The sequence below is a fragment of the Triticum urartu genome, unplaced genomic scaffold (assembly GCF_003073215.2).
Source record: "Triticum urartu cultivar G1812 unplaced genomic scaffold, Tu2.1 TuUngrouped_contig_6119, whole genome shotgun sequence".
NCBI lineage: Eukaryota > Viridiplantae > Streptophyta > Magnoliopsida > Poales > Poaceae > Triticum > Triticum urartu.
Genome location: NW_024116852.1, coordinates 1 through 12,524, shown reverse-complemented (window position 1 = coordinate 12,524; position 12,524 = coordinate 1). Strand labels below are relative to the sequence as shown.

Sequence of the window (12,524 nt, the reverse complement as noted above, 5' to 3'; positions counted from 1 at the left end):
ACAATGCTTGGATGAAAATTCACCAGATGGCGATGCCGATGCCGATGCTGATGCCAATGACTTGCGGTTTAGACTTCAGAGCTTCCTATGAATGCATGCACTCCACGACAGTCAACATACTCATCTTACGTACACGGGGTGGATCGATGTCGCAGAAAACCCATTGCAACAACGGGTGACAAGTACACCACCACCTGCTCCATCACTTGTGTCTATTGTGATTTCACTTTCATCGACTTGTTTTTTCAAGAAATTTTTGTGTGCACCTTGATATCTTCCTTTCTTTTCCAAACCGAGGCTGTCATGAAGAAAAAAGAAGGAACATAAAACAAAAGACAACCAGAGATAGCGGCTTTCAAACAACACATGAAGTCTTCCCGCAAAAAAAAAACATGAAGTCGGAATATCATCTCCCCTCTATCTCGGTAAGAGTAACACTGTTCACGGAAGTCTGAATATCATCTCCAATTTGCACCGCTTCAACGCTCCGTCGCACAAAGTATGCAGGGCGATCTGGGGCTGGAAGTGTGGTGCTTCCGTTCTCTAGGACGAAGACAACTGATGACATGAGGGGCCTATCATCCAGGTTGTCTTGGACACACAATAGCGCTACATGGATGCAAAGCAAAACTTCGTCTAGTGAACAAGTGTCCTTGATCGACGAGTCTGGCAGTTTCTCTGTCTCCCCTTCCTTCCACATATTCCAAGACTGAAATAACCAAGAACACCGTATTATTTTTGTTTCGTTTGTTGATGAAAATAGAACTTGAGAGAACTCTTGTGTAGATACTCACATAGAGTATGAGGCTGGGGAAGCCCATCGTTTGACTGTTGGAGTTCCTCCTAATGCCGGTTACAACCTCCAATAGCACCACACCGAAGCTATAGACATCAGTCTTGGTAGAGAAGACACCTTCCATTGCGTACTCAGGAGCCATGTAACCACTGCTTGATTATTTTGATTTCAAAAATTAATGTATTAGAGCACAATTGATTCAAAATTTAAATGATGTTTCAAAGGATACTCACTATGTTCCCACAATATGTTGGGTATTTGCATTTTGTTGGTTATCTCCAAAGATCCTTGTCATTCCAAAATCTGCTATCTTTGGTTTCATCTCTGCATCTAGCAAAACATTTCCAACTTTAAGATCTCTATGAATTATGGTTAATCTTGAATCTCGGTGTAGGTAAAGAAGTCCCCTTGCAACTCCTTTGATTATACTAAACCGTGTTTCCCAATCTAGCAACATTTTTCTTGAATCATCTGTATACAGAAGGAAAGGTGAGCATGATTTTTTGAGTAGTTTTTAGGGAATCATGGTGTGTTTTTATAATATGTACCGAAAAGGGTGGCATCTAAGCTCTTGTTTGGTAGATACTCATAAATTAGAAGTTTTTCATCTCCCTCCGCACAACACCCGAGCAGTTGAACCAAGTTCCTATGCTGCAATTTGGCAATTAGAATTACTTCATTCTTGAACTCCTTTGTTCCTTGTTTAGAATCCCTACTCAGCCTCTTGACGGCAACTTCTTGATCTCCTAACAATCCCTGTAGAATTTAAAGGTAAAACCTAGCTGTCGATTAGATTAGCTTTCAAATCTCTTGATTATAGAACGAATGATCGATTATTACCAAGTGTGTTACCTTGAAAACTTTGCCAAAGCCTCCTTGTCCTATCACACATGTTTCAGAGAAATTGTGTGTTGCTAGTGCAATTTCCTCAAATGTTACAAATGGGAATTCATGATTGTGTTCAGGGTGTACTTCACCAAGTTCATGTGAGGTACTCATTGGATCCAGCAATACATTCTTGTGGTTTCTCCCAGTTTTTTTCTTGCCTGCATTCAGAATGTATAACAATTTCACCTCAAAAATGTTTATGATAGACATAGAAAAAACAAGTTGCTTTACCCCTAAATTCAGTTGTGTCAGTCTATTATATCTGTTATGAACTAAGAAAATTTAGAGAAAATAATCTATGGTCTACTTCTCTCCTTGTGGAAACCATCGAGTTAACAATATGCTCATCGCTTGACATATAAGATAAATTACACATGTTAGAAGAAACATAAATGCTCCCTTGATTAAACACGTCAATTTTCAAGTCCATAATATTGTGGCCACCATCACACTTGTTTTCTGAACCATCTCCATGTTGAGTAGGTTTCTCTAGCATACACTTGTACTTTTTCAATCTTACACTTGAGTCCAAGGTTAAAAACAGCGCTAGGCTTAGAGGAGGACGTTATTCGCTCTAGTTTTATGCGTGGATGTCAATATTTGTATGCCAAACGTACATTACAATAGTAAGCGCGAAACTTAGGAAGCAAACGTGAACTACCTTTGTAGTGGAAAAACACTAAGCGTACCTTTGAATTTGAACCATGCCAACGAAATGCATATGAGCACTATAACACTGCTTCCTAAAACTGGTAGCACAATCTTCACTGCATTACTCTTTCTTCTTTTACCTGTGCAAGACATGAGTCGATACATGTCATATAAAAACAATAGTGACAGTTTTCTAGTGTAAGAGAAATAAATTTCCAGAGGTGGAGGGGTTTGGCACCAGATGTTGCATTCAGTCCTGCAAGTCGGAGATAGAGCGTGTCACTCCCCAACTCTTCACCTATTTTCCCTGTGTCAAGCAACTCCCCGGACCAGACCAAGCACCTCGTCATGTTTCTCTTGGACCCGCTGCTGCTTAAGTTGGCATGTGAGTATGCAACACAGGAGCAGTTGCGGTTGCATTCTGTTGCACACTCCTCAAATGTACTCCTACCGCCACCGACAAGCGAATACTTGTCGGGCGACTTCATCCCTGGCAAGGCCAAGAAGCCATCATTGCACCCTCGTAGTGGCTCCATTCGTTGGCACCCTGCTGAAAATTTTCCACCTGTCCACTCCACCGTGTTTGCTGGCTCGAAGCCGTGGAGGCACTTGCATGTCGCGACGGGCACTGATGTCTCATCGCAGTACCCGTACATGCCGCAATAGCCGTAGTGGTTGCATTCGAGGGACAACCATTTCCCAAGAACTACCCATGCCGATGTATTACTACTCCAGCTCTGGATTTGGAACTCGCCAAAGTAGGTCAGCACGTACCTAGTGTGTGGGGCACCATCAGGGACGCTGTAGGTAGTATAGATCTCATCGTCGCCATCGACTACCGCCAAGTAGATGATAACATCTGCACTGCCATTTGCCTGCTGGTATCGAAGCTCGCTCTTCACCAGGTACCCCGTCCATGGAGCGCTACGGGACACCGGACGCTCCCCGTCCCATAAGAATATTTGAGGGAATGTGCTTGTGTCGCCACCATAGGAGAAGCGCCCCGGCGAAGGGTCACTAGGACCCTTCCAGGATACCAGGCGGTCGCTAGTTCCATTTTGCATGTACTTGAACCGGAGCTTCATGCCAGGAAGGAATGTGTCGGTGTGGTGCTCGAAGCTCTGCCACAACGTGGTGCCGTTTAGCGAGCGGATGACGAGGTCGCCGGTGTTTAGAAGCACTGCCACAGGGGTAGACGAGCCCATGGCGGCACCCATGTTGGTCGTTGTCCAAATGACACGGCCACCGCCATCACCATCTGATAGAACAAGATTTGAGGAGTTGGTGAGGGAGAGCATCGGTGAAGTCGTGTTGCTGGCCGGGTTTTCTCGGTTGGCAACCCACACCACGGTGAGCTCAGGGATGTTGTTGTACCAGATGCCGAGGTACATCTGTGTCGGGATGCTGGATTTGGACAGAGAGAAAAAGCCTAATGCAAAGGTACCTCCGTCGGAGATGATGGTGGCGCCAGGGGACAGTGTTTTGCCGGGTACAAGCCGGTCTTCGGACGTTCTCAATGGCAGGAAGATCAGAAGTATCAACAGTCCTGTCCTAGTGAAGCATGGGAAAGCCGGCCAATCCATCGGTAGTTGAGGCCAGAATTGATACTGCTAAGTGGGTGTCTTGTATTGAGGTTTGATCACAAGCAAGAAAATGGTTCGAAGAAGGAGAACGACAAGTTCCAGCATCTATTATCTATCTATACATGTTCGATTCCGGAAGCAGATGCTTCAATAATTCAAAGTCTTTTGGACAGGAGCAGTTGAGAGTGTGTTGGATGGAGTTGACATCTCAGCTGTCCACGTCGGAGTTGGGATGCCACTGTCACTGCTGACTAGTCAGGCTAGTGACTGAAATAGTAAGCAATACCGGCCTGGCTGCTCCGGCTAGTAGACCTTGTTAGAAAATAAAACAACACGGTTAAATTATAAAGCATGATTATTATGCCATAGTAAATCTTGAAATTTATCATTTGTTATTTTTATTTCTGAGATCGTTCGCGGGTGAACCATAGTAAATCACCTTGAAGACCTGTTCCTGATAATTGGCGGGAAATCCACCACGTTTCCAATATTGAATCGACCTGATGCTGAAGGCATGTCTTGGTCCCTGTGTGATGTTGTACGCCTTGCGCTTAGTCAGGTTTTTTTAAACTTTTTTGTTCACGGAATGCTGTAGCACTAGGATCGACTATTAATTTGTATTGATTCCGGTCAGATACCGAGAAAAGGATCAAACTGTACAATGATGGCGGCAGCGCCCTCTTTCAGTTCATCGTTTGTTTGTTCGCCATGGCTTTTGCTGTCAGTTGTCTATTTTCGTTGAGGACAACCACACACATTACATTAACCAAATAACAGAGTACATACATGTCAGATTTCGAAATCGATACATATTTGAAAGATCAAAATGCCGTTAAGAATCAAAGTCTTCATGTTGTTTGTTCATAAAGAGGTGATTTTGACTAAGGATAGCTTGGCAAAGCGTAATTGGGAGGGGAGTCAACGATGTTGCTTTTGTGATCAAGATGAAACTATTAAATAACTCTTTCTCGATTGTCCGCTGGCAAAACTATTATGGCGTTCAATTCATATAGCCTTTAATATCACCCCTCGAAATAGTATTCACACGTTATTTGGGACGTGGCTAAATGGAGTAGAGCTAAATACTATGAGACATATTCGGATAGGAGTATGCACATTACTTTAGAATATATGGAACTGCAAAAATGATATGGTTTTTAACAGACAAACTTGTATATTTTTTTTTGCAAATTATCTACAGGGCCACTGCTCGGATCCGTATGTGATCATTAGTCAATCCTGCGGAAGCCAGGGAGCCTTTGATTACTGGGTCTACCCGATGAGAGATGGTAGCACGAGATATCTACAACCGGTTTAGATGACGGTCCAGTAGGCTAGTTATTTGAGAGCAGTGTTTCGGTGCCTAGACTCATCTACAACTTGTCAGAAAAAAGTCAAAAAATACTAGAAAATTCAAAAAATTCCATTTATTTTGCATGATAGAAAATTTCTTGCATGAGTTGTTCCGCTCCAATTTTTAGATCATTTGGACATCTTAATAGCTCTCAGCAAAAAAGATAAATCGGGTCAGAATAGCGCATGAACAGTAAACTTTTTACATTTTCCAAATTTGTCTTTTTTGCTGAGAGCTTCTCAGATATCCAAATGATTTGAAAATTGGAGCGAACCTCACGCATCAAATTATCTACCATGCAAAAAAATGATTTTTTTTAATTTTTTTAGTATTTGTTTTGATTTTTTTTCCTCAGCGTGGGTGCAGATGAGTCTGGGCTCAGAAGTGGATTATTGTACATGTTTAGTCATCTCATCCTATTTTCGCCGGTACCTTTTTTATTACTTTTTCAGCTCTGAGCGAGCTTGTACTGGACCGCAGACCTTTCGGATACTTTGCTTAATAAAGGGGCTGCATGTATCACTCTGACGTAGAAGCCGGGGGTAATCCTCCTTTTCTAAAGAAAAAACAGAGTACGGACACCAGGATAGAACATGTGTCCTGGATACTATGCAGAAAGAACCCCATTTGTATCAGCTGGTGAGACTCGTGTAGCTTATGCTTAGAGCTGTTTTGGGAACTGATGGTGGTTACTAGCTGGAAGCCTACGGTCCTGTACTCCTGTTATTTATTTCCGGGACCTGTCTTGGTTGTAGTTTTCTTGAGAGATGAAATTAGGAGCAGGAAGTGTTAAAGACACAAATTAGCAAGAGGATGCTCTCTCGCTGAAAACAGAATCAAATTGTACGAATAAAAGCCAAAGCAAATCAACCAAAGGGACAAGAGAAATGACAGCACGTTCAACCAAATAGTCACTGAATCTATCACTTGTATCGGTGTGAAATCACTTTCATCAATATGCTTTTGCTGAAATTTTGTATGCACCTTGATAACATGTTTTTTGGTCTTCCAAACTGAGGCTGCGATTTATCAAGGCCAAAAGTGGAAAGTAATGACTACTAAACAACAGATGTGTTATATAGCCATTTTGTTTAGCCTGACATCTTTTGATAATATATTCAATACATATAGGACAGAAGAACCATCATTTCATCGCGCCTCTATCTCAGTCAGAGTAAAACCATTCACAGAGTTCTGAATATCATCTCCAATTTGCAGCGTTTCAATGCTTCGCCGCTCAAAGTAGGCAGGGCGACTGGGGGCTGGAAGTGTGGTGCTTCCATTCTCTAGGATAAACACGACTAATGACATGAGGGGTCTGTCATCTGGGTTCTCTTGGACACATAACAGTGCTATGTGGATACAAAGCAAAACTTCATCTAGTGAACAAGTATGCATGATAGATGAGTCTGGCAGTTCCTCTGTCTTCCCTTCCTTCCACATATTCCATGACTGAAACAACCAAGAACATCATATTATTTTTCATTTTGTATGTCAAACTAAAAATTGTTTCAGAAACTCATGCACCTACAAAATGGAACTCGAGGGAAGTCTTATATATATGTACTTACATAGACTATGAGGCTAGGGAAGCCCATGGTTTGATTACTGGAATTTCTCCTTATACCGGTTACGACCTCCAATACTAACACTCCAAAGCTATAGACGTCGGACTTCGTAGAGAAGACACCCTCCATTGCATACTCAGGAGCCATGTAACCACTGCTTGTCATTTCAATTGCAGCAGTTACCGAGTGGGAGTTGAATTGATTGAAAACTCAGTATGAGTGTTTCACAATGCATACTTACTAGGTTCCGACAACACGTTGGGTATTCGCATTTTGTTGGTTATCTCCGAAGATCCTTGCCATACCAAAATCCGCTATCTTGGGTTTCATCTCTGCATCTAGCAAAACATTTCCAGCTTTAAGATCCCTATGAATTATGGTCAGTCTTGAATCTTGGTGTCGGTAAAGAAGACCCCTTGCGACCCCTTTGATTATATTAAATCGTGTCACCCAATCTAGCAACATTTTTCTCGAACCATCTGTAAACATAGCTATAAAAATGTGAGCAAACTTGTTTTTGAGTTGTTTTATGAAATAGTGTGTTGTTAGAATTTGTACCAAAAAGTGTAGCATCTAAGCTTTTGTTAGGGAGGTACTCATAAATCAACAACATTTCATCTCCTTCTGCACAACACCCGAGAAGTTGAACCAAGTTTCTGTGTTGTAGTTTGGCAATTAGAATTACTTCATTCTTGAACTCCTTTGTTCCTTGTTGAGAATCCCTACTTAGCCTCTTGACAGCAACTTCTTTCCCGCCTAACAATCCCTGGAAAATTTTAAGTTAAGATCATGATTTATGTTTGTTATGTGAACCACTCAATTTTGTTGATTTATAAGAATATTAGAAAACTACTAAAGATTTACCTTGTAAACTTTTCAAAAGCCTCCTTGTCCAATCACACATGCTTCAGAGAAATTGTGTGTTGCGAAGGCAATTTCCTCAAATCTTACAAATGGGAAATCATGGTCATGAGAAAAGTTTCCTTCACTAAGTTCGTAAGAGGTACTCATACCATCCAATGATACATTCCTCCGTTTTCTCCATTTTTCTCTCTTGCCTGCTTCCACAATGTTATAACCCCTAATAAGTATCTTAGATGCAAAAATAATACTCATAAATAGTTGTTTTGACCCCTCAAATTGCTGATGTTTGTCTACTATTCACTTTACAGACTCACAAAATTAGATCAAACAACCCATGGGGCACTTCTATCAATGTGGAAAACTATAGACTTAATATGACCATGACTTGACATTTTAGATAATGTACGCACGGTAGAAGAAACACAATTTCTCTCTGGTTGTTGCCCTTACCCCCATTTTTGCCTGATATGCTTGTGTACGCACACAATAAAATACATTAATTTTTTAATCCATAATATAGTGACCAATCATTCCTCTTGTTTCCTGAACCATGTCCATGTTGAGTATGATTTCTGGCATGTGGACTCCCATCTTATGGCATGTTCTTGTTTAATACAGTAAAAGAACCGATTCTTAGAATATCACTACCCCTTACCCTGAAAGTTAACTCCATATACCATACCTCCAAACTTAACTCCTCAAAAGTTGAGGGGTTCAATTTTTGTGCACAGTCCTTCCCTGAATATAACTCACTTTTTGGTGGGATAGGGCTAGGATTGGGAGGGAGCAACTTTTTCTCAAATATAGGCGGAATTTGCTCCTCCCTAAACTTATCTCGTCATATTTGAAGGAGTTACACATTTTATAGGAAGTTTTAGATAGTGTAACTCTCTAAAAATATTTGTTTTTAGGGAGTAACAGTTGTATATAGATATTTGAGGCCTGGATATGCTCCAAGGGCAGCCTTTTTATGGTGGAGGTGAGCCTAACCATTGGAAGGTAGGAGTCTTATAGCTTTTATCCTAGAACCAGTTCAAGTTGAAGACTCAAGTCCCATGCTGAGTAAAATAATCTAACGGGCCAATATGTCAGTTATGAGAAGTCGTAGCAGTCCAGAGAAACTGAGGAAATTGCAGGCGGAAAGAAATCGATGGCCACTTTATATTATTCTGTACAAGGTGGAAGGAGCCAAACCTTTAGAGGCAACCAGGAAACTTAGTCGCCATTTGCTTAGAAAACTTAGCTCATAACATGCCCCTAGTTGCTACTTCCTCTATTCCATATTTATTGAAGTTATATTTTTGTCCTTAGTCCAAATTTGAAGTTTGATCAAATCTATAGAAAATATATTAACATGAAAGTGCCATTTAGTTTCATAATAAAATTTATTTTTATACTATGCATATTTAATGTTGCAGATGTTAGCATATTTTCATACAGACTTGATCATATTTAAAGGCTTGACTGAGCACAAAAGTTGAACTTCATTTAATCTGGAATGGAGGAAATAGCTTGAATATTGTCCATTGCCATCACATCGTTTGCAATGGATGTCGGTTAAACCAATCATTAACTCACCTAAGTGTTTTTTCGCTCTACTTTGTGTGGGTTCAATGATTTTTAGTTGAAGGACACAATATAGAAGTAGACACCAAATTGTGGTAAGTAAATATGGATTATCACATAGCGGAATAGCAAGTTTACCTTTGAGTTTTAACCATGCCAATGAAGTGCATACAAATAGCAGAAAACTGCTTCCTAAAACTGGCAGCACAATCTTCAGAACATTCCTCTTTGTTCCTTTACCTGCAAAATACATAAATTCATACATAGCATAAAAAATAACAATCATAGCTAGTATAGAGGGAGGGATTTGGCAGGTGGCACCAGATGATGTTGCGTCCAAGCCTGCAAGTCGGAGATAGAGTGTGTCGCTATGCTCTTCGCCTATTTTCCCAGTGTCAACCAATTCCCCAGACCACACCAAGCACCTCGTCACGTTTCCCCTGGACCTGCCGCTGCCAAGGTTGGCATACGCGTATGCCACACACGAGCAGTTGCGCTTGCACTCAGCCGCACACTCCTCGAACGTACTCGTGCCCCCGCCGACAATTGAAAATCTGTCAGGCGACTTCATCCTTGACAGGGCCAAGAAGCCGTCGGTGCACCCTTGCAGTGGCTCTTTTCGCCGGCACCCTGCTGAAAAACTACCATTGGTCCAGTCCACCATGTTTGCCGGCTCGAAGCCATCAAAGCACTTGCACGTCGGGATTGGCGCTGCTGTCTCATCGCAGTAGCCATATGTGCCACAATAACCATACCGGTTGCATTCGGGGGATGGCCACTTCCCGAGGACTAACCACGTCAATGTTTTGCTATTCCAACTCTGGACTAGGTACTCTCCGGAGTAGGTCAACACGTACCTGGTGTGTGGGGCGCCGTCGGAGAGGCTGTAGGTGATGTAGATCTCCTCGTCGCTGTCCACGACGGCTAGGTAGATGATGATGTCCGCGCTGGTGTTCGCCTGCTGGTATCGACGCTCGCTCTTCACCAGGTACGCTGTCCATGGCCCGCTGCGTGAAATCGGGCGATCCCCATCCCAAAGAATTACTTGGAGGAACGTGATTGGATCGCCGCCGTAGGAGAAGCGCCCCGACGAAGGGTCGCCAGGGCCCTTCCAAGAAACCAGACGGTCACTAGTGCCAGGCTTGTTGTACCGGATCCGGAGCTTCATGCCAGGGAGGAACGTGTCGGTTGGATGGTCAAAGCTCTGCCATAACGTGGTGCCGTTCGATGACCGGATGACGAGGTTGCCGTTGTTCAGAAGCACTGCCACAGGGGGAGACGATCCCATGGGAGTAGTCACGTTAGTCGTCATCCAAACGGCACGGCCACTGCCATCACCGTCGGATAGAACAAGATTGGAGGTGTTGGTGAGGGAGAGCATCAGTGTAGTCGTGTTGGTGGCCGGAGTTTCTCGGTTGGCGACCCACACGGTGGTGAGCTCAGGAACATCGTTGTACCATATGCCGAGGTACAGTCGGGCTGGAGTGCTGGAGTTGGAAGGCGAGAAGAAACCTAAGGCGAAAGCACCGCCGTCGGAGACGATGGTGGAGTTTGGGGAGAGCGGCTTACCGGGGACAAGCCGGTCGTCGGAAGCACTCAACGGCAAGAGGATGAGAAGGATCAGAACTGTAGTGCTGGTGCAGCATGGGGGAGCCGGCCAATTCATCGGTAGCTAGTAGGCCATTCTATTGGTGGTGCTAAGATGGTTGGCTTGCATCGAGCCTTGCTCACAAAGTCACAAGCAAAAAACAAAAAAATAACGAGAGAACGACTTGTCATAACAGACATCTCGGCTGAGGATTGAATAATGCAAAGCTTGTGGAATTTTGGTAGATTGGCTTGGGGTAGTTGAATGTGCGTTGGATGGAGTTGACATCTGAGCTGTTCACGTCCGAGTTGGGATGCCATCGTCACTTGCTTACCAGTCAGACTAGCGACTGAAATATAAGTTATACCGGCCCGGCTGCTATATCCTGGATGCAGTTTGGAGCCTGCTTTTTATTCTCATCCCTAATTGTCTTAAAGTATCTTAATATGTACTCCCTCTGTAAACTAAATATAAGATCTTTTAGATCACTACTTTACAGAGGGGTATCTTGTTTCTGCTACAGATTATGTTGCCGATGTCAGAAACAGAATAGAGAACACATTCAAAGATAACAACTTCTAAACAACACAAGATGCCTGGAAATTATGGTGAGCCCGGCATTGTTTCTTTTTTTATACTATTTGTGATACATTTTGTTGCAAAATAAGAAATGATGTGTTATACATACAGTTTCCAAGAGCATTTCGATATATTATCTAAAAATGAAAATAAAATCATCTCCCCTCCATCTCAGTAATAGTAACACCATTCATGGAAGTTTGAATATCATTTTTTATTTGCTCCATCTGGGCAGCTTGTCGCGCAAAATAGGCCGGGCTATTTGGGGGCAGGAAGTGTAGTGCTTCCTGTTGGGGAACGTCGCGGAATTTTAAAATTTTCTACGCATCACCAAGATCAATCTATGGAGTCATCTAGCAACGAGGGAGAGGGGAGTGCATCTACATACCCTTGTAGATCGCGAGCGGAAGCGTTCAAGAGAACAGGGTTGATGGAGTCGTACTCGTCGTGATCCAAATCACCGATGACTTAGCGCCGAACGGACGGCACCTCCGCGTTCAACACACGTACGGTTGGGAAGACGTCTCCTCCTTCTTGATCCAGCAAGGGGAAGGAGAGGTTGATGGAGATCCAGCAGCACGACGGCGTGATGGTGGAAGCAACGGTGGCCCTTCGCCAAGCTCAGCGAGAGGGAGAGGTGTCACGGGAGGGAGAGGGAGGCGCCAGGGGCTAGGGTGCGGCTGCCCTCCCTCCCCCCACTATATATATGGCTCCTAGGGGGGGCGCCGGCCAAGGGGGGTGGCTTGCCCCCCAAGCCAAGTGGGGCGCCCCCCACCCCTAGGGTTTCCAACCCTAGGCGCAGGGGGAGGCCCAAGGTGGGCGCACCAGCCCACCAGGGGCAGGTTCCCTTCCCCACTTCAGCCCATGGGCCCCTCCGGGATAGGTGGCCCCACCCGGTGGACCTCCGGGACCCTTCCGGTGGTCCCGGTACAATACTGGTGACCTCCGAAACTTTCTCGATGGCCGAAACTTGACTTCCTATATATAATTCTTCACCTCCGGACCAGTCCGGAACTCCTCGTGACGTCCAGGATCTCATCCGGGACTCCGAACAACTTTCGGGTTACCGTATACTAATATCTCAACA

The 12,524-nt window shown here is 43.7% G+C and overlaps 1 protein-coding gene and 1 pseudogene across 1 annotated transcript; both read right to left on the bottom strand.

Annotated features, from left to right (window-relative positions):
- Positions 1 to 222: 222 nt before the first annotated feature.
- Positions 223 to 3,993, bottom strand: LOC125530166 (G-type lectin S-receptor-like serine/threonine-protein kinase At1g11300). The gene is made up of 7 exons (XM_048694572.1): positions 2,574 to 3,993; positions 2,374 to 2,475; positions 1,649 to 1,842; positions 1,345 to 1,552; positions 1,030 to 1,267; positions 795 to 945; positions 223 to 709 (listed from the first exon to the last, which is right to left on the bottom strand). The coding sequence occupies exons 1-7, from the start codon at positions 3,916 to 3,918 to the stop codon at positions 407 to 409; spliced, it is 2,541 nt and encodes an 846-aa protein (XP_048550529.1). The 5' UTR covers positions 3,919 to 3,993; the 3' UTR covers positions 223 to 406.
- A 2,335-nt stretch (positions 3,994 to 6,328) lies between these two features.
- On the bottom strand, positions 6,329 to 11,055 carry LOC125530168 (annotated as a pseudogene).
- Positions 11,056 to 12,524: the final 1,469 nt, after the last annotated feature.